The sequence below is a fragment of the Rhipicephalus microplus genome, chromosome 1 (assembly GCF_043290135.1).
Source record: "Rhipicephalus microplus isolate Deutch F79 chromosome 1, USDA_Rmic, whole genome shotgun sequence".
In the NCBI taxonomy this organism is placed as follows: Eukaryota; Metazoa; Arthropoda; class Arachnida; order Ixodida; family Ixodidae; genus Rhipicephalus; species Rhipicephalus microplus.
Genome location: NC_134700.1, coordinates 90,510,780 through 90,533,499, shown reverse-complemented (window position 1 = coordinate 90,533,499; position 22,720 = coordinate 90,510,780). Strand labels below are relative to the sequence as shown.

At 45.7% G+C, this 22,720-nt stretch overlaps 1 protein-coding gene across 2 annotated transcripts in view; it reads right to left on the bottom strand.

Annotated features, from left to right (window-relative positions):
* Nucleotides 1-22,720, bottom strand: part of LOC119178513 (4'-phosphopantetheine phosphatase) — a 181,740-nt gene that overhangs the window by 112,525 nt on the left and 46,495 nt on the right. For both annotated transcript variants that reach the window (XR_012889254.1, XM_037429719.2), the window contains exon 2: nucleotides 3,671-3,747. Coding sequence is in view for 1 of the 2 variants with exons in the window: in XM_037429719.2 (XP_037285616.2) it covers nucleotides 3,671-3,747 (77 nt within the window). In the remaining variant the exon portion in view is untranslated. The remainder of the gene's footprint in view (nucleotides 1-3,670; nucleotides 3,748-22,720) is intronic.

The window sequence follows — 22,720 nt, the reverse complement described above, 5'->3', positions numbered from 1 at the left end:
GTATACCTAAGGGCTCGTTTTCCGTGTTTTTCACACAATAATAATGAGATATAACAGACAGTAATGCCAAGGAATGTACAGGGGAAGTTATTAACATTAATGGAATGTAAATAAGAAGAAAGAAAAGTGGATGAAAAAATTACCAACTGTAAGCTGGAATCGAACCTACGACCTTCGAATTACGCGTTCGATGCTCTAACCACTGAGCTATTACAGCGGCACTCCCTCCATCCACTTTTTTGGGTTTATCTGTGAATTTAGAAGTAGGAGCGACAGTCAGCGCCATCTATAAGCCAAACAACGAGTGTGAAAACACTCTTATGCGCATGTTTGGCGTCACGTAGCACGTGAACTTATTATGAGCGGGCAGCTGATTAATTGTCCCTCTTATACAACCTAAACACACCAAGTCTGCCAGTACGAGACCCTCGTTCAATGAAATAAGGGAAAGAAGTGTATACTTAAGGGCTCGTTTTCCGTGTTTTTCACACAATAATAATGAGATATAACAGACAGTAATGCCAAGGAATGTACAGGGGAAGTTATTAACATTAATGGAATGTAAATAAGAAGAAAGAAAAGTGGATGAAAAAATTACCAACTGTAAGCAGGAATCGAACCTACGACCTTCGAATTACGCGAATTAGTCGTAGATGGCGCTGACTGTCGCTCCTACTTCTAAATTCACAGATAAACCCAAAAAAGTGGATGGAGGGAGTGCCGCTGTAATAGCTCAGTGGTTAGAGCATCGAACGCGTAATTCGAAGGTCGTAGGTTCGATTCCTGCTTACAGTTGGTAATTTTTTCATCCACTTTTCTTTCTTCTTATTTACATTCCATTAATGTTAATAACTTCCCCTGTACATTCCTTGGCATTACTGTCTGTTATATCTCATTATTATTGTGTGAAAAACACGGAAAACGAGCCCTTAGGTATACACTTCTTTCCCTTATTTCATTGAACGAGGGTCTCGTACTGGCAGACTTGGTGTGTTTAGGTTGTATAAGAGGGACAATTAATCAGCTGCCCGCTCATAATAAGTTCACGTGCTACGTGACGCCAAACATGCGCATAAGAGTGTTTTCACACTCGTTGTTTGGCTTATAGATGGCGCTGACTGTCGCTCCTACTTCTAAATTCACAGATAAACCCAAAAAAGTGGATGGAGGGAGTGCCGCTGTAATAGCTCAGTGGTTAGAGCATCGAACGCGTAATTCGAAGGTCGTAGGTTCGATTCCTGCTTACAGTTGGTAATTTTTTCATCCACTTTTCTTTCTTCTTATTTACATTCCATTAATGTTAATAACTTCCCCTGTACATTCCTTGGCATTACTGTCTGTTATATCTCATTATTATTGTGTGAAAAACACGGAAAACGAGCCCTTAGGTATACACTTCTTTCCCTTATTTCATTGAACGAGGGTCTCGTACTGGCAGACTTGGTGTGTTTAGGTTGTATAAGAGGGACAATTAATCAGCTGCCCGCTCATAATAAGTTCACGTGCTACGTGACGCCAAACATGCGCATAAGAGTGTTTTCACACTCGTTGTTTGGCTTATAGATGGCGCTGACTGTCGCTCCTACTTCTAAATTCACAGATAAACCCAAAAAAGTGGATGGAGGGAGTGCCGCTGTAATAGCTCAGTGGTTAGAGCATCGAACGCGTAATTCGAAGGTCGTAGGTTCGATTCCTGCTTACAGTTGGTAATTTTTTCATCCACTTTTCTTTCTTCTTATTTACATTCCATTAATGTTAATAACTTCCCCTGTACATTCCTTGGCATTACTGTCTGTTATATCTCATTATTATTGTGTGAAAAACACGGAAAACGAGCCCTTAGGTATACACTTCTTTCCCTTATTTCATTGAACGAGGGTCTCGTACTGGCAGACTTGGTGTGTTTAGGTTGTATAAGAGGGACAATTAATCAGCTGCCCGCTCATAATAAGTTCACGTGCTACGTGACGCCAAACATGCGCATAAGAGTGTTTTCACACTCGTTGTTTGGCTTATAGATGGCGCTGACTGTCGCTCCTACTTCTAAATTCACAGATAAACCCAAAAAAGTGGATGGAGGGAGTGCCGCTGTAATAGCTCAGTGGTTAGAGCATCGAACGCGTAATTCGAAGGTCGTAGGTTCGATTCCTGCTTACAGTTGGTAATTTTTTCATCCACTTTTCTTTCTTCTTATTTACATTCCATTAATGTTAATAACTTCCCCTGTACATTCCTTGGCATTACTGTCTGTTATATCTCATTATTATTGTGTGAAAAACACGGAAAACGAGCCCTTAGGTATACACTTCTTTCCCTTATTTCATTGAACGAGGGTCTCGTACTGGCAGACTTGGTGTGTTTAGGTTGTATAAGAGGGACAATTAATCAGCTGCCCGCTCATAATAAGTTCACGTGCTACGTGACGCCAAACATGCGCATAAGAGTGTTTTCACACTCGTTGTTTGGCTTATAGATGGCGCTGACTGTCGCTCCTACTTCTAAATTCACAGATAAACCCAAAAAAGTGGATGGAGGGAGTGCCGCTGTAATAGCTCAGTGGTTAGAGCATCGAACGCGTAATTCGAAGGTCGTAGGTTCGATTCCTGCTTACAGTTGGTAATTTTTTCATCCACTTTTCTTTCTTCTTATTTACATTCCATTAATGTTAATAACTTCCCCTGTACATTCCTTGGCATTACTGTCTGTTATATCTCATTATTATTGTGTGAAAAACACGGAAAACGAGCCCTTAGGTATACACTTCTTTCCCTTATATATATATATATATATATATATATATATATATATATATATATATTGCCGCCCCTTTTTTAAAGGCTCATTGCGCCAGTAAGGTTGATGCAAGTGCGCCGATACTTTCCGAAACAAATGTATAGCTTACGGAGAAATTATCTTTACGAAGGAAAAAAATTAAAAAAAAGAACAAAACAGAGTTACCGCGGAGGCAGCCTTCTCCTTACAACGCGTCTTATTGCGGAGAAGCGTCAAGTCACGAACACTTTTGCTGTGAGAACCAGAGTCTCGCCCGATCGAAATCTGGCACAAAATACCGTTAAATTCTGCGAAATTAACGAACGCCTGTACGTTTCTGCGACTTACCTCCGATTAGTTCTGAGGTCTCAGCATACAAAGCACAAAATGACTTAACCACATCTGCGTGCCCGGGCCCCACTTCGTATAAAAGAGGTTCTTACCAAACTTTCGCGCGAACTTGTTCTTTAATTTGGCCCGACTTTCGCGCCAGGTCGGCGTTTCTTACTTCGCACACACACTGATCACGTGGCGGTCGCATTTCGACAGATGCGAAATTAATGCCAGGGGCCTGTTTGCTGTGCGATGTCAGTACATGTTAAAGAAGCCCCAGGCAGTCGAAATTTCCGGAGCCATACCCTATGGCATCTCTCATAATGAAATTGTGTCTTTGGGACGCAAAACTCCACACGTCATAATTACTTTGCAGACAACCGTGAAATAGCTTTGCAGGTAACCATATATGCACCCGCTTCTGCTTATTTGCAGCGCTCAAATATGTGTGAGCGGCACGTGCGAAATGAAAACATAGCGCTCGCTATCTCGGCCGCTCACACCGCGGGCTGTTATCGCGACGGTGTGCGCTGCCCATCGCAATGCAGACAAGTTCCCGGTTTACCTTCTGGAAGTCGGCGTTGTAGACGGCCCGCTTGTGTGACACTGTAGAGTAGTATGCTATCTTGGTCAGCGATCCTCCTGCAAGAAAAACACAATGTCTTGTTTGTTAAATGGCACAGAACACTGCCCGCACCACAACACGGCTGAACAGGTCGATAACCCGACATATTGTAAGTAATTTAGCGCCACTTAGGGATCCCTAGAAACACTCATGCATTCGAACTCACTTCCACTCAAGAGAAAACACACACCACGCACAGCGTCCGAGCCCGTCTCGAGTAGAAAGCTATTTGCGGAAAAGAGGTACTGGAAAAGCAGCCAGAACAGACAAGCCAGTTAAAAAAAAGTAATCAATGATGTGACACAAGCACACGTTTCAGTTTGAAAACTTTGTATTCACTTTTATTCTTTGTTTACCTCACCGCCTTCTGTTTCGTTTGTCGCTTTGTCTGCATGTCTTATAATGCGACCGGCTATAGCACTGTTTGTTCCGCTTCTTCAGGTATACTTGAGAGACGAGATCACCTTCCTCGTAGTGGATGCAGTATTTTTTTTCTTTTAGAGCGCAGGTGAGGCGGAGATACCGACACATCTGCACATACGACAATGACAGCGCGAGTCCGACCGCCCAGATCACTTGGAGGCCGCACTGTTAATGAATAGATAATAAATGCTAATAAACGTTGAATATTAGGCGGACTCGTGGAAACTTGAGGCTGCCGAAATTCGAGGATCTTAATACACTACGGCTAGCCCCTGTGAAAGCACATGCGCTGCACTGATGCTACTTAAAAAATAAATAAATAAATAAAACACCCATGAGTTATAGCGGTCTGTAACGAGCACGAAGACACGGTCGAAAATCAACGACAGATCGTATAGTCTGCATTAAAAACACGGAGTTTGACGATTAGGACTTTAATATCGTGGTAATGGATCCTAATTGAACTCTGCCCTTAAACGACACAGTTTTGCGAGTGCATATATTGCCAGAACACCATTATTAATTCTTTTATTCAACCACTGGAAGTAGCGAACGCTGAACTTGTCGCGTTCGACTGCGATAAGAACACACGCCGGAGGTTTCAATCAATCAATCAATCAATGAAGCTTTATTTTCATAAATAGATATATGCAATTACAGGGATTATTTGGACCGATAGCCTAAAGTGGCTAGTGGACGGTCCAATACAATGTGCAACATAAAAAAGTGTACAGGTCAGCTCTGAGGTAACAACATAAAAAAAAACAATCATGTGATACAGATAACACAGTAATACATTTTTTCTTGCAGATATGCATACTTATTAGCTTGCAGCTAGTTTCTATACATAGGCACTTATTAAAAAAATACAATGAAAATCGAATCACACACACATGCTTACATGTCTTGACTCCACAGAAAAAATGATTTACATGCCATGCTGAAATTACGTGCCGTTTTAATCTCTAGGGGGACCGTGTTCCATATTTTTGTTCCACTAAACTGTATCAGTCTTTCTCCGTAAACATTAAAGCATTTGGGCAGATTGAAATTACCATTCGAAGCATGTCGCGTATTGCGTTTAGGAATTGAAAAAAGATCAGCAGGCAAAGGTGAATTTCTATTAATTATGTTATTTACTGAAACAGCAAATAACATAAATATAAGTTTGTTGCGAGAGTGGCGACTGGCTTGTCTGCAGCCAGACCACGTTTATTGAGAAGGTGATCAAGGACACATTCCGCCGGTCTGGCCCGCCACAAGCCATCGTAAATATAACTGCATCTTCTCATTCTTCATAATCAGGTGCTATCTTAGGAACGGAAATATAAGTGTTATTAAAATCTGAAGTACGAGTGCGATACGCAGACCTGTTTGCGTATCACGCTTGCATTTCAAACCATCATGAATAACCATATGTGTACTGCACAAAAAAAAAAACAGACGGAAACACGAAAGAAAGCCATTTCTCACGCTAGCATGACACAGTCAGTAAGATCCTGCGCACACAGATGCGATGATATAGTTTTAATTTGCAGATACAGCGCCTAAAAGAAAGCGGCTACCCAAACGGCATGCTGGTATCAGTTGGGGAAAACATTCTAAAAGAGATAAAACGAAAGAAAACTAAAGAACTCAGCGAACATGACAAAAAGCCTGCAGTGATCCTATACGTTCACAAGGCATCCCATGAGTTGAAGAAGACAGGAGCCAGGCATGAGCTGAATGTTGTGTTCTCAGCTCCAGTCAAATTGAAAGGAATGTGCCAAAAAGTGAACGACCCCTAGGCGAATAAAGCAGAATGCCGAAAGCGTCATTGAATGTGAAGTATACGCATCGCATACTCTACCCCAGTGACATGTGGCAAGAAACACATTGGGCGATCGGGAAGATGCATCAACGAGCGGCTCAAAGAGCATCGCCATGCATGTCAGCAGACAGCCATCACAGGCAACCTTTCTATGCACTGCAGAGAGTGTGGGTGCAGCCCACTGTTTGAAAAAAACTACAATTCTGGCCAAAATCACAAAATAAAACTACACGCGAAATTTAGAAAGCTTTTCACATATCTCACAAAGAAAGCGCATGCGTCAGTTGCAGCTGCATTGCACTGACCCCCACGGAAATCTAATTCACCAGAAGCCCGAAATAGCATTTTAATCAGCATAAGCACTTTGAAGCACCGCCACATCTGGTAATCGTAATCAACCCACGTGTTTGCATATGAAGACTGTGGAGCAAGATTGCCGAGCCCCACCTTTTTCGTAAATCGACTATTATCTTTCGGGAAGCCTTCATTCTTCCAAGTTCATTGAATAAACTTTAGTTGATAGTTCGCGCTTGTACTGCCCACTCCTTTTTTGTCTCCTCCCTAACTTCGTTTTTCGCAGCAACTGTAGCGCAATTTTTCTCAGTTGTAAAAATGCTGTATTTCAACAATTCCATAACGCTGATGTCTCGAAATAACACAGGAAGTTTATTTACACGTATACAACTTAGTTGGGGACACACATATTCCACAGGCCCGATCACATCCGTCTTCATGACCTTTTTCCTAACCAATGATTCTTTTCCGGTCCCCATTTACCCCAATAGAGAAGGACATTATGGACCAAGACCCGACCTCTCAAACCATGGCCGTGCAGAGGGCTCGCGCGACGGCCTTCACGTTTAACCTGATGGTCTTTAAATGGGCCTGGCCAGGTGACGTTGAGTTGTAACGCGTCTATAGTCGAACTAATACCGTTGTTTCACTCACTCACTCGCTCGCTCACTCTGCCTCCAAACGCTACCCCAGTTGAACAATTTTCTGGTTCGCTTCCTCCATTTTGTATCGACATGACTGATCTACAAGTAACTGAAAACTTGCCCGGCTTAACACTTCTCCCCCATTTGTCTTAATCGATCATCCGATTCTACCTCGCTGCTAGCTTTCCTGCGCTCATGTGACGTTCATCCCGCATCACCCTTGAACAACCTGATTCTGTGTTTCCCCGTGAGCTCTCTATCAAGCTTATATCGACACCACGTTGCTGAATTTCCAACCTTCTTCGTAGTACTACATGGGAATCATCCTTCTTCCGCGATCGCCCTTATCACATCGTGCACGTTGCAATTCCAAAATGCCCTCTTTTCAATACAGCTGCACACTTGTCATCTTTAGTAACGAATATTTCGTGAAGCTTTAAGGACTCAGTAGCACTATTTATATAAATACGCTGAGATATTTAAACTAGGCCTACATAGATGGATGAATGTATCCGGCTGTGCCCTTGAGATCGGGCGGCGGCTCCCGCCACCTAGCGTCAGAACGCCGCCACGCCGCCATGAAGTCGAGATCGTAGCGTCGTGAGTGTGCTCTGCCATGTGTGACGTCCTTCTAAACGCAATACAGTTAAAGAGCCCGCGTCCTTGCAATGTCAGCGTCACTGTCATTAGATGTGAAGCGAAAAATCAGCGTTGCCCGTGAGAAGAAATCGAGAAATCGTAAGGCTCAAATAATGCGTTGACTCATGAAAAATAGGCGCCTAGCTACATTGACACAGATTAAAGAAATGGTGGCCTTTATTACACGCTCGAAGAAGGTATACAGGCCACTGCAGCCTGCGTAGGGCGACCAAAGTCAAAATCACGCCAATTAATAAAAGCGAACGCGTGAGACGGTGAATGACGCGCAACGCTTGCAAAACCACACACGAACTATAGGCTAAACAGGCAGGGCCAATCGGTTATACGCGTCAACATGGATTCGCCGAAGCTCGGTTCACTGTGCGTCAGTGGTTTGCGCAAGCCAAGATCACCTCGGGCAGGCTCCGCATTCAGGTGAGCGAGCGCACAGATCTGGGTCACAAGCGAATCGGTGGCAGTGACTGGCAACGTGCCGATCTTGTATGCCTCTCATATAATTGATGCACTTCAAGGCGTTAGTTGGACAAGCCGCCATCCACACCGCTTTGACCAACACAGTGCTTTGCTCAGCCGATATGGCCAGTTTCCCGGAAATCATGGTTTGAATGTAGCCCGGGCTGGTGGCACGGTTCACTTAGAAAAAAAAAAAACAAAACAAAAAAAAAACCATCGCTGATCCCAGTGTCACAGGAATCGTTATAACGCGAAAGTAAAACGCGTCTTCACAGATGTAGTTGGGTGTTCATTGAGCATAGTTGCACCACAAGAGCGAATGAATGCATGCTATTGCAACAAATCGTAATGCCACGCGAAAAACGGCAACCAGCTGAAAACTTCCAGCATGCTTCTTAAGCAGATATGACGCACAAAAAGAACATAACGTAGGACCAGCGCGAACTAACAATATCTGTGGTTTAACGTCCCGAACTCACGGCATGATTATGAGAGATTCTATAGTGAATGCTGGCTCCGGAAATTTTAGGAGCGAAGCTCCTTATGGCGTGGCTTGTGCGTCCCCCGTAGTATGTAACTACCAGTGGCACATACCCAAAATAGGTATAACATTTGACCTCCAAGGTGTTGCCGGCGAGAGATTTCTTCTGTGCGTTGTTTAACAATAAAAAATGGTGCTCAATGTGCATGCCAATGGCTGCTAATGGGGAATTAGAGACAGGATCATTCGGCTTTTAGTCGACGCGCACGCTGCGATCCCCATTAGGAGCCATAAGCATGTACATTAAGCACTATCTGACAAGAACGCGTTGCTACATTATACTCGCTGGGTGTAACCTCCTTAGTTTCAGAAAGGTTTAGCGAGCGTTGAGCCGCAGGGCCATGAATACAGTGAACTAGTATATACCATGAACTCGAGGTGGTTAAAGGTGGGAAGTAAACCCGAAGCGCAAGCCGTAAGAAAGTGTGCGTGTGCCACCTCTCGTTTAGTCCTTGGAATGTCCGCTGAATGGCGGTGCTTCTTTCTATATGGGGAATATATGATAAAAAGATGCGAGATGGTGGGACTTGGAGTGTTGAATAGATGGACGAACGGACACACAGACAGATGCATGGATGGACGCATGAACGGACGCAGGGGCGGATGCATGAACGAACGCAGGGACGGGCGCACGAACAGACGCATGGACGGTCACACAGACGGACGCATGGACGGACGAATGCTTTGCCGCGCTCTCCATCATTCACTCCGTGGATATGCTGCCATTTTTTTCGCCCGCCTGGAGTTCGTTAACGAGCATCTCAATCTAAATACACGGCCGAGAGCGAACGAACAACTGTCACAGTTTATATTTTTTTGTGTGCGAGCAACGCGCTCCTTTCGCAAACGCGGCTGTAAAATATTATCAATCTGGCCATCATATCTATCCGAAAACCTGTGGGCCTCACGAAGGCGGGAAAGTGAATCCTCCTTCGCCTTCTCACCAAAATTCTGTTGTGCCCGGCCATTCTAAAACACTTCAGCCCCGCTTTCACGGGGAAGTGCCCGCACTGCGAAAAAAATTACTGTGATATTTTCCAGATGGTGTGCGCATGCCAAAAACTCCCAAACCTCACACATATACTCAACCCTTCCTGGAAGGACTGGGAGGCAGGCCTGCTCGGATGCTCTGACCTGACGGCCCAACGGGTCTTGGTTGAGCGAGCCAGGGCCGCGGCCGACGCCAATGGGATCCTGTAAAGGGGAGCCTACCACTCTCCAGCCTCCTTGCGCATAACTTTCATAAATAAATGTTTTTTACGATTGATTTGATTGACATGTGAGGTTTAACGACCCAAAACCACTATATGATTATGAGAGACGCCATAGTGGAGGGCTCCGAAAATTTCAACCACCAGAGGTTCTTTAACGTGCACCCAAATTTGAGTACACGGGCCTACAACATTTCCGCCTCCATCGGAAATGCAGCCGCCGCAGCCGGGATTCGAATCCGCGACCTGCGGGTTTCACCACCACCAGCACTGCAGAGAGCGAAGTGACCTTTGTGCTCTTGGAACTTCAACGCCAAATTGCGATCAAGTATCGAAGATGAAAGCACAAGACGTGCAAACCACCCTCGTCACGAGATAGGCACGCGTACATCGCAACGTGCAGAACGACAGCTTTTAAAGCGCACCCTTCACGTCATCTCGCTAGCGATGACGAGAACACGCTGAAGTCATCGAGCTCTTAGTACCACTGACGGTAAATGGTGCGCATGATAGCTCACCGTTAGTGCCCAGAATAACGTACGGTTTGTGGCCGAGTTGTTCAGCGCCACGCGCTGCTGAGCGAGAAGTCGTAAGTTCGACTCCGGGCGTCGAAACATGTTCTTCTAGTTTTATTTTTTTTTGCCATCTCTTAGTGTATAGTTTACAACTTGATACTCGGCACAGAAATGCGTCAGTGAAGCCGTGGTGGACCCCGGAATAAAACCATTCCATGTTGAAAACCAACACAATAAATCAATTTATAATGATTGATGATTAAATTTATATGTGGGGTTTAACGTCCCAAAACCACCATATGATTATGAGAGACGCCGTAGTGGAGGGCTCCGGAAATTTCGACCACCTGGCGTTCTGTAACGTGCACCCAAATGTGAGCACACAGGTCTACAACATTTCCGCCTCTATCGGAAATGCAGCCGCCGCAGCCGGGATTCAATCCCGCGACCTGCGGGTCAGCAGCCGAGTACCTTAGCCACTAGACCACCGCGGCGGGGCAATTTATAATGGCAAATTATTATTTCAAATCTACGTTTCACTTTTTTATTGAAATAAAAATGAAGGATGCTGTTCTTTACACTATTGTGAGACAGGATCATGATATGCTAACTATTGCTCAAGATAAAATGTCGCGCTATATAGGTAAACTTTACATAGCTGGTCACTTAAATGCACAACTTACAGAAAAAGTAAAGTAATCGATTGCAATTAAGTAAGACGTAATCGATCGTACTCAAGAAATACTGTCTGACTTGACCATTGAATTGCGCGAAGCATTTTTTTTAATGCCTACTCATTCGTATTCGTCTAATTCGATTCTGTCATGATCTCGCATTAAAGGGGCCCTGCAACACTTTTTGAGCATGGTCAGAAAACGCTGACGATCAGTAGTAGATGCTCACGACAAGACGCGAGCCAAATATTGTAGCGCAGCACGCGGCCTGAAATTCACAATAAATTACCGAGTTCAGCTAAATATTGCTTTCTCTTCTGTCGGCCCAAAACAGAAATAACAGAAGGCGCTCAAAAATCACTCGTAAAAAGCCCATCTATCAGCCATTGGCTGATTTAAACATGGCGCGCTTGGTCGTTACAAAGATCGCCGCGAGAAGCCGCGACTTGTCCATGCGCACGCGCGCGATCACACCGAAAAAAAAAAACGCGCATTCGAAGAAAAAAAAAAGTAGTCAAGGTCCCGAGGCGCAGGTGACGTATTTTATTTGCGCCTGCCATCCCTCTATGCTTAGTTAGTGGCGCTTTCGTCGGGACGAGAGAAGAAAGAATGCAATTGCAGCATGCGACAAATCTTTGTAACTCCACTCGCACTGAACGGATTCTTAAAAATTTTCGGCATTGAACTAGTGAGGCAATAAGCTCTTCCAGTTAATTAATTCCATGGTTGCTCAAAAAAGTGTTCCAGGGCCCCTATAAGTAGCACATACGCTTACAAAAATCCTACAGTATCAAGACAACACCGCATATTGTGCCAGGAACCTCTAGTACAGCAGCTGATTCTATCAATTTGTCATTAGGCTATATGTATACGCTCGCAGGTGCCAAGCTTTTTGTCTGTAGTCTCTGAGTCACGTCTTCCAAGGCATGGCTCATCCAGGAGGAGAGACGGTGAGGGCGATAGCCCCCTCCCCCTAAAACGTCCTCTATTTTCGTTCATGCCGGCTCACGGCCTTCATCACGTTGCCTTTATGACAGAATACAGAGTGGATGAGCGAGACTACTGTAAGCAAAAAATAACCGTCGATATGTCATGATGCGAGTCATGCGATAACAAACGGTAACTCTGTAGAACAAGACACCTTCACACCCCTTCCCAAATACTTCAAGCAACCGTCCCTTCTCAAGTGAGTCGCTGGATCGGCGACTGTTACCCCGTCACCACGAACTTTTACACACCCCTTGAACGCCGAGGCACGAGATTGTAGAACAAAACACGGGACCAATAGAAGGAACGACATCGGAAATGCGGTATCCGCAGCAACGTGACGAATGCGCCTGTCGAAACATGCGCAGCCGTAAAACTGCCGCGTATCATGCGAACCGCAGCTGGCATAATATTGCAGAATGTTGATATATGTATATCCTGTTACATTTTGCCTAGTGAATAAAACAGCTGTTTACATGAGCTTCAGCTCAGGAAGTAATCGAGCTACTGTGACCGTTAGCGAGCAGAAGGTGATAGCAAAAAAATAGAAAAAAATGTGATTGAATACATGTTTTAACCACATGTCGTCGATTACTGGAGTCTGGTTGCTCCTTCAATGTGTCGGCATTACTATAAATTAACCAACACTGCAGGGCAGTGAGCTACCATTCAATGACGTTCTAATGAAAACTGATTGACGCTCACCCCACTGGTGTGAATCATTATTACTATTTTAAATGAATGCACTGGCAAGACGAAAACGAGGTGGAGATAGGGAGGAAACAGGCTTGCAGCTGCCACCCAAAGAAGCCCCACGTTTGCCTGCCCCATCGGTATACGGGGAAACACATAGAAAGAGAAGATCGCCGGAAAGAAAATTAAAAAGAAAAACAACAGACGTAAATACAAATAAGAAGCCACACGTCCAGCAAAGCCGTATAACAACTAACAGTATCGTAAAATGAATCCATCGTCTACACGGCGTTGACACCTTCGTTCGTCTTCTTGGGCATCAACCAGGGGCGTCGACTCGGAGAACGAGAGGTTGACAAATAAAACACTCACCCCCTCCCCTCCCAACGACGACACGCCACAGGGGTTTGCAAACTCACAAGCGAAAAATCCTGCCGACGCCTATGGCCCGGACTGTTGGATGGTGCCGGTAGCTTGGCGCGTGCACTCAGCAGCCCCATTGAATGGGTATTATCCAAGATATGCGTAGCGTAAAGTTCGTTCACCTAGCGTAACTATGCCGCTGTATACCAGCTGTTTTATACACGTTTACGTGCTACTGGAATAGCGAGTGGTGTTTCTGGCAAGACTGGGGTACTGACGACCGCTTGTGTATACGTGTCTTAACCCATGTATGGAATGGAATGGAAAAACTTTATATTAACCCACATATCCATCTTTTATTTCACAATTCTCGCAAAATACTGCACTAGTTTCGTAAGTCCTTGTATTGGCCACGAGGGCCTGCAGTGGAAAGGTCGGCGCTACAATCTTTTTGACATCACAGATAGGCTGCTCCTGGTCGCCTTGCTCCAAAGTTGTAGTAGAACGCGACGTTCAGGTGAAATTGCAGTGCACGACGTTCAATTCACAACGTGCGAAAATTATTTCCCCAGCTAGTGATATCATCACATAAACAGCGGTAGGTTACGTGCAAGCAGCTTGAGCTTGTTGGCACACTGTTCGATGCTGCAGTATATGCCAGACGTTAGTGAGAGATCTTGCTAGAAGTTTTCATCGTTGCCCCAAATCAAAAGAAATTCACACTTGACCGGTGAGGCCAAAAGTGACAAAAGCCATCGAATCCAACTCGCAGGTCTGCAGCAAGCACTTCCATGACAATGATTTTGTGTACGCTGCCGCAGCTAAGATGTTCGGTAACAGCTGGCGTATGCTCACAAGCGCTTCCGACAGCTCATCGCCGGCATTTGTCGATGAAATTACTGATGATGGAGAACCACAGGCTCACCGTTAATAAACTAAATAAAAAAAACAGCGAGACGGTGACGATCGTTATTCAGATAGGAGCACAACCAAAAAGAGCAATAAATGGTAAATCACCCGTTTGTTTTGCACAGCACTTCCCACATCACTTCTAAGCATGTGAGGCGATGCACTACGCTCGCCATTCCCACCCGTCCGTTGACAGCAGTGCATGACCACCGCGCGCGCTGGAGGAGGGGAGGCGGCACGTTTAGCGGTACATTGAATCATTCGTTTTATACAACTTATAATTCTTATGATGAACCTTTCTTCTCTTAAGAGTGCTACAAAAGCGTACAATCCGTGCAATAACTAACACTCCACTCCGCGAAAGTACTAGAACATATTTTAAATGATAAGAAATATTGGCCATCAATCAGACCCAAGCTATGTTTAGAGACACTACGCCGGTATAGGGTAATGCATCCCTGTTCGTGGATACACATTATGTCAAACGCCATACGAACTATGTCAGAGCCTAATATGAAAGCCTGGATACCGCGCGAACTACGCTGATCAACGGTTAACCTCGCGCATACCAGATATCTTAAACCGACACCCAACCATACTTCATTCAATGCAGGATGGAACATTATTTAGATTATTAAAAAAACATATACCGGGAGAACTCCTAACAGAGGAAAGCGATGATTTACTTTGATTTGTTAAATCTTGTGATCATATATGTCTTGCATTTGTGTACACCATGTTCATCATAGCGTTTTACTATTTTGTTTCTCTGAAGTTGACTATGAGTACGCGTTGATTGTACTGATAACACTAAAGACAGCTGTGTTTATATTCTTGTGCACTCAAATCATAGTTCTGTTTAATCTTGAAATCACTCTAGATCAATATGTACCAATACCAATCAATAATGTACTCTAGATCAAGATTATGTACTATAATTGCTTGTTGGTGCATTTCATATGCTTTGCTGCCACGATAACACGGCCTAGTCAGGCGCTTACTCAGCCTTTAGTCGTGTCCATCAAGGCAAATTGTAAGAATTTTGCCTCGAATAAATGAATCAATCAATTCAAAGTATTTCATGGTACATTAGCAGTTTAGCTTTCGCGACATCACTTGCATCGCGCCTCATGAGCGGCTTTCGGCCACCAGTAGCGTGCCACTTAGAAAACGAAACTAGAAATTAGAAACCCCAGTAGTAGATTTCTTGTCCGGGGTATCATCTCATAGCGCTTCTTCAAGTAGTGATCTGCAAAACAAGCCGGAAGCGCACGCGGCATCCACAATAGGAACGCGTGGTGGCAAAGGAAATGCGCTGTTCTAGCAGACGACACAACTCAGCATCACATCCGTGACGTCATAACACAGGTGGTGCGACGCTATAGTCCCAGAGCACAGTTACTGTATATGCCATACCTTTACGTAGCATTATGGCTCCTAAAGGAGCCAGCCATACACAAAAACTATCCTCGAGGTCGAAGGTGTGCGACTAAGAACCCAGCCTTCAAATTCAAAAAACACGTGCACAGGGAGAGTGGACCGCCGCACGCATTAGGTGGTCTTCATGCTCGTCTTTTTGTGTACGTGTTTCTTGAACTCTGGGTTGCTCGTTTTCAAGCTACGTTCCAACAGGCCCAACACCTGACTCTTCTTGCGTACTTCTTCATCGTGTTGGGAACCGGCATAGTGACACCCAAGTGTGCTCAGCATGGCACGCAGTGATGACCAGACGACGCGCCCCACTTGCCAACAGCTGGAGCGCGCAAACAATAAGCTTGGACTGCGCAACCCTTGCATCGGAAACGGGGTCACTACCGGGTGACGGGACGGCCCGGTGACCTCAGTGGCCGGTCCACATTTTGAGCTGACGGTCGACAACGGACAGAGCATGCATGACCCGAAAAATCACCATCAACGTGCTACTAACCATTTACCTGCACTAATTCACATTTTAGTCTGCATTTGACCGGACAGCGCTTGCGCACACAACTACCTATTTGTTGCTCAGTGTGTGACTTGCAGTATAAATCAGATACATGAAACTTTGCGCACGCGGGACAGAGCAGAACGCAACAAAGAGCATGTAAAATAAAGAGTACGCGTTTCTAGACACGAGCCACCCATGTTTAAATAATACATGATACGTTACGCAAATATTCATGTCAGTCCCGACAAAAACGGTTTTTGTTTTGTTGCGTCCTGATTCGTTACGCAATAGCGCAGTTTCATGAGTCAGCGTAATGTACGTTTTTTTTATTTCATTGTGACCAACGAAAAAATGATTTGCGAGAGTAAGCGCCTTCTTGCGCGCTTGCATTCTCCGCGTCAGCGGCGCGCTTCAAACTAATATTTCTTCGTGAACATAAGGTGTGCCCACGGGGATGAGGGAGGGGCGTCCCCCCTTAATCATATGAGAGGGGGCAGTCGGCCCGTGCCTTCACTCTGTCGGACGTATCCCGACGTCGTTTAAAGAGAAGGGTCATGGCCACGCAAATCTCTGACAGCAGCGAAAGCCCAAGGCCGCCCATGTTGCTTTCCAAGAAGTGTTAACTTTCTGTCTTCCCTCCAGGAAAACAAGCTAGGCACTAAAGGCAGCGCATAGTGAGAACCATGTCGTCGCTAGAACACTGTAGGGTCGGGCGTGTTGATACAACATAATTACAACGTGTACCAATGTGTAACTTTATAAAAAGCGAAGGTTTTCCAAATACGTTCAGCGCTGCGTGTCCCCCCTTTTGTCCCCTCCTGTCGGTTGCGCTGACACGCATTCTCGAAGTTCTGAAAACAGCACAACGACGGGACAAAGAAAGAGGCGGACGTTCAAGCGCTGTTTATCCGAAGTTTCAGTATGCACCAAGAAGCCCTCATTATTACTGTACGTCATGCATTCTTACTTTTCTGATCTTTTCGTTCGGCAACAGAGGGAGGACCCCAAGTTACTCCTATGAGAAACACTATGAGCGCATAGGATCATGACCATCTACGAAGTATCTCAACTCGGCATTTCTCACCTATTGGCCTCGAGGACATACCGTGGCGGCCCCTATACGTGATGACGTCCCTCATGGGGTGACGGATTGTGTTGTCTGCTAGAACACTGCATTTCCTGCGCTTTTGCTGTGGACACCGTGCGTGTTGCCTTTTGTTTTGAAGCTCACTGCTTAAAGAAGTGGTAAAACCTAATAATACGGGCAATAATACGGGCAAGCAATACGGGTATAATACGGGCAAGCAAATTACAAATCGGTGCCTCCGGTGGCACTCTTGTGTCTAATTTGCATCGTAAGATCGCCACTAAGAAAGAATGCAGCCACGCGGGACGATGCAAGTGGTGTCGCGAAAGCAAAGCTGCCGTATTTCACAACCACTATCCTATCTGTGACGTCAACACAATCGCAGCGTTGGCCTTTCTAGTGGAGGCCCTCGCGGCCAATCTGCTTCAGCGATATGTCTGCGCGCAGAAACGCGTGCCTGAAAAAAAAAAAACAAACAAGACAACTAAACAACGCGTACGTCAACCCTGCAGGCATCGAGCTGGCCGGAAAGCCGCACGTGCGTGACCCATGCAGTGCCGTTCCGCAATGATAATTTGAAAAGAAATGCCGCGCGGCGAGCTATAGCTGTCGAAACCGAACCACTCGCGACTAAACCTTACGGGCGAAAGAAACAATAAGCGCACGCGCACTGGTGCGCGTGTACGGGCCGCTTTCCACATCGTCCTAAGCGCGTCCGTGCATGTCGGTTTTAATTTTGTTGTATTTTGTCCTGTAACACCGTATCTCCGATGTTGTCGAAACCCGGAAACACTCCCCGGCGTGGACGCGTTCGAACAGCAACAAAAGAGAACGTTGATGGCAAGGGAGTGTGTGTCAATACACACACAAGAGAAAGTATGCAGCCGGGCCAGACCAGGGTAGAGTAAATATAGGCGGGCCCGTTAAAGATCACTTATATGGACGAGGTCCAACAGAACGAGGTACACGCCGCGCCGGCGACAAACAGCGAAACTGAAAGACGACGCTGCCGGCGTCGCGACAACAGAGGGAAGTTGCGCGATACGCGGGGAGGGAAGCGAGAAGCTTGCAGAACAGCGCCGAAACAAGAAGATAAGGAAAAGAAAATAGCCCCTTATCTGCATCTTTCGCTCTAAATGTCGTCGAATGACGACAGTAGTCCGCATGGAAAGAGTCAAACATTTATTTGGTCTTCTGCGCAAGAAAATCGGTGAATGGGTTTCTAGGGGCGTTGCGTTAAAATACCTCGATGCGCGAAGCGGGCATACGTGCCACCACCGCATCGTCTTAGCGAAGCGCGGGAAACACCCACCTCTTTGTGCATAGCGTTGCTCTGTCAGCTTTGCGTAATAAACGCTACGTTCCTTAAAATTACTTATGTATGACTTCTATAGTATAAAGAAGCACGCCACAGTATACTGACGTGTTGATGCCCTTCCTTACACATGCGCAACATTTGCTTTTTAATAAATACAACGCACAAGTATGAACGAAGAAATTAGAGAAATATTTGTGGGCGGTGCAAATGTGGTTGGATTTTTAAAATTAAAAGTAAACACTAAAAGGCAAAAAAAAAACAACGAGCTGTTTTGAGTGACAAACAGAAATTCAACAGATAGACAAACAGACCGAATTTTTGCGCCGAAGTATCCCAAGAAAGACTACCGTCTTAAAAAAAAAAAGCACGGAAAACCTACGCGTTTCGGTGACGCATATGCACGCTAATAACAATATAAGATCTGGCATAAGCGTGCGCACTGCTTTGTTTTAAACAAGGGAGGGGGGCCGGTTTAGGGCAGTCCCTTCCCCTCTTTACGTCAGTCGAGTCCGATACATAAGAGAGATAGAGAAAAAAAAAAAAAACTGACGTGCTTTTAACGAAGGTCTGCCATTGGTCGCTTGCTTTTCGCGGTAGATGTAAGTATGTGTTCTTAGGAAACAACAGGAACGATTCGTCACTATTATCTGCAATGAAAAAAGAAGAAACAAGTGAATCGATCAGCTTGCACAGTAAATTTCCGGAGCCCTCCACTACGGCTTCTCTCATAATCATATGGTGGTTTTGGGACGTTAAACCACACATATCGATTATCGATTGCACAGTAAAAACGTAATTAAAAAGTTCGATTCGCTAAAGGTATAACGCCGAATTCACCCCCACCCCTCCCCCGTCTTACCCTTTCGCGCGAACGCGTCTGATATTAGGGGTTTTGCATGCCAAAATAACGCCACGATTTTGAAGCGCGCCGAATACTGGAGGGCTCCGGAAATTTGAAGCCACTGATGTGCTTTATCGGGCACTGACACCGTGCAGTACACTGGCATGTCACCTCCATTGAAATGGGACCGCCGCGGTCCAGTGCGAGGACTCCGGCTCCACAGCTGAGCACCGTAACCGAAACACCATCACGGCAGATACACATTAGTGTAAGTGACTCGCTTTTGTCAGTAGTGACCACTTGTGGCCACGGGTAATCAACCAAATCTTTGAATTCATTCCCTGCCCTTCCTATAGAAGAAACTTGCATCCATCTACGAGGAAAGACTATGCATATCATTCCAGGTGGCCGTCTTAAGAAGACGCTCACCTAGGGTATCTTCGAGGAGGAGGAGGGAAAAAAAGAAGGACAGAGAGGTTAGCCAGTTCTCAGACCGGCTGGCTACCCTGTGTAAGCTCGAGACAATGACGAAAATAATAGCATTTCCCTTTATTCCGCGCAATCCTTGCGACCAAAAAGTAACTTCTGCATGTATATGCTCAAAGTTCTCGGTGCATTTCCTTCGGCACAGGAATGAGACACATAAGTGGGCATTACATCATTACCGTAATTAGCACGGCTCGCTAGCGGACGTGCAAAGCAACGTTCTGGAATATGAATTTTAGTGCAACGAACTGTCGAGCACCATGTAACGATATTATTTTGAAATATCAGTCCACCATATGATTAAAGCCTACTGAAAATATAAGCGCCGAAAAGTGATCAAACAATACTTATAAATTATGTTCTCATACAGCAGACTGGGTAGCGACGATCTTGACATGGGCAATCTTGACACCACAAGCCGGATAACAAAGGCCTATTTTAATCACCACGGCAGATGACTGCAACACGCTTAAGGAATGAAGTTATTCCTAAGGAAGTGTTGAAAAATACACAGATATACTAAAGTTGAACGTTTTACATGCCCGAACCGCAATACAATTTCGCATGAGGTGTGTAGCAGAAAAGACATTTCAAATTGACCCCCTGGGGTACATTATTCGCACCCGAACCTGCATAGAAAAGCGTTCTAGCCTTCCATCCCGACCGAATCGAGACAGAGGTGGCCAGGAATCAGCCACGTTTCCGAAATAAGCGAACGCGTGCTCGTAACTATTATTATATCTAAAGATGTATTCACACGACGGGTCAAACGAATCGCGATTCGAGACGACGGCTTGCGCCCTGCGTCACCATAAGTCAGCCGTTCCCACTTCGATCTGCGCGGAGCGATTCGTGAAACGACGGAGATCCAAATCGCAGTTGGGAATGTCAAGCAGCAATGCCAAAATCCTCGCTTGCAGCGTGAATTCTCACCTCTCGTGTGAATGCTGGGTGCGGAGGGATCAGAATCACGCCACACGCCACGTGAGTGACTCGTTTGCGGTCACGTCTGTCGCTTGAATACAGCTTAATCACCGCTACTCAATCGCAGCCGAGGCACGAGTTCGATATGTCTTTCTGGACAAGTGCCCGAGACGGACATTTCCGACCTGTGCAGGCCATTGCTGCAGCACCATTTCAGGTGCGCCAAGGCTATCTGGCAACACAAGTGCTGCTACGGGCCAAAGTATCCACGCGGGTGCTTTATATGAAACCAAGCAAACAAACAAAAAATCACGGCACATCCGCAAAGTAGATAATAATGAGTAGGGGAAACAGTGGGATCGTTCGGTGTTACCATAAATCACCCGTGGCAATGACCTCTCACGTATGTAAATGAGTGACAAAGCGGTGTATATAGTTATTTACAACGTTTATTGGACATAAATTGTATAGTATGTCGTGCAGAGTTATAAATTTCGTTTTGCCTTCATTACTGCTGCTTTGTGGTATTGGATCTAGCTTGGCGTTGGCAAAGACAAGGCCTGTGCACGTTCCCTTCGTGGTTGATTGATTTATATGTAGGGTTTAACGTGCCAAAACCACCATATGAATATGAGAGACACCGTAGTGGAGGGCTCCGGAAATTTTGACCGCCTAGGGTTACTTAACGTGCACCCAAATCTGAGCACACAGGCCCTACGGCATTTCCGCCTCAATCGGAAATGCAGCCGCCGCAGCCGGGATTCGATCTCGCGACCTGCGGGTCAGCAGCCCGGTACCTTAGCCACTAGACCGCCGCAGCGAGGCCCCCTCGTGGTTGTTGGTAGTTTCCCGTCGTACAGAATGCACCGTAGAGCATATCGAGACGTCATACAGTGCACAAGCCAGTCGTTGTCCACGATCATCATCATCTTCTTCGTCGTAATTAGCGTAATGTTCGTGACGTATGTGCGCATCTTGCATGTTGTGTGCCGTGATGGCAAAAAGAGAACGTGTGGTCTGGAACGCGCTCGTTCTTCGTCCTCCTTAGCATCATCGTCAGCGGCGGCTACGGCGCGATGGAGGACAGGCTTCGTTTATAAACTGCTTCGCATCTAAAAAGATATGTGCGAGGTGAGAAATCGTTTTCCGAACCATCAGAAGGGGGTGAGGGCACTTTACGCTTGTAGTATGATGACAGGAGGGGCGACGCTTTGCCACTTATCGAATTCCGACCTGGCTGTTCTGTTGCATGCACATCTATGAACAGTGCGAAGGTACAACGAAGGAATGAAAGGGAAACAACGCCTCGTGCTAAACGAATCGCACCACTCGAGTCATTTTTGCCCTGCGCCCGCCCTAGATCTGATTAATTTCCTTTCTCGTGAGCGGAAATAGGCCTCGACTACCTCTCGGGACGATAACCCACTTGTTACGATACCCGGTGCTGGTGTAACCGAAGTGACGTGGGGAACCACGGGCACGGCAACGAGCTGCTATCTAGGCCACGCTCACTAAGTCACTAGGATATGTGCCAACTGTAACCCGATAAAATTGTCCGTTAAGCCATATGTGAAGCACTACTCGATGGGCTACGTTTTTTTTTGGCGTTCGCGATTTTGCTACTGCAGATTACTTTAGCGTTATGCTTATATAGCTTTCATGTGAGGACTATAGCAGGCCACAATTCTCGACAAGGCAACTAAGCAAATTAATTATATACACTATATACCGCACAAAGCTTCACTACGTACTGCATGCCACGTTTCTAGGTTGAAAGAAGGCGAGAATATATGACAAAGAAAAAAAAGGAAAATAAAGAAAGGAAGAAAGAAAGAAAGAAAAAAGTCGAATGCAGGGGCCATCCATGCAGAACAACGACACTGGCATAAATGACCGGTTTTGAAAATGCAGGTGGGTATAAAAATAGACTCGTCCGAGCGCATAATTAAGCGAAGCGGTGGACTAATCTCGGCGATCGGCCTGGTCAAATCACGGGCCAGCTTCGATTCTGAGAAAAAAGAAATCGAGTTCAAGTGCCCATTTGGAAGAAGAGAAACAACGGAATCCCAGCCGGATGTCGTCGACACTGCGCCTAACATACGAACGGTAAGTGTATGTAGGTGACGCTGCCGAAACGAGAGGACTGTATCATTACCGCCCACCACCTCTCCCGGCCGCCCCAAGGACGAGTGTTGCGGCCAGCTGGCAATGCTACTCGGAGTTCAGAGAA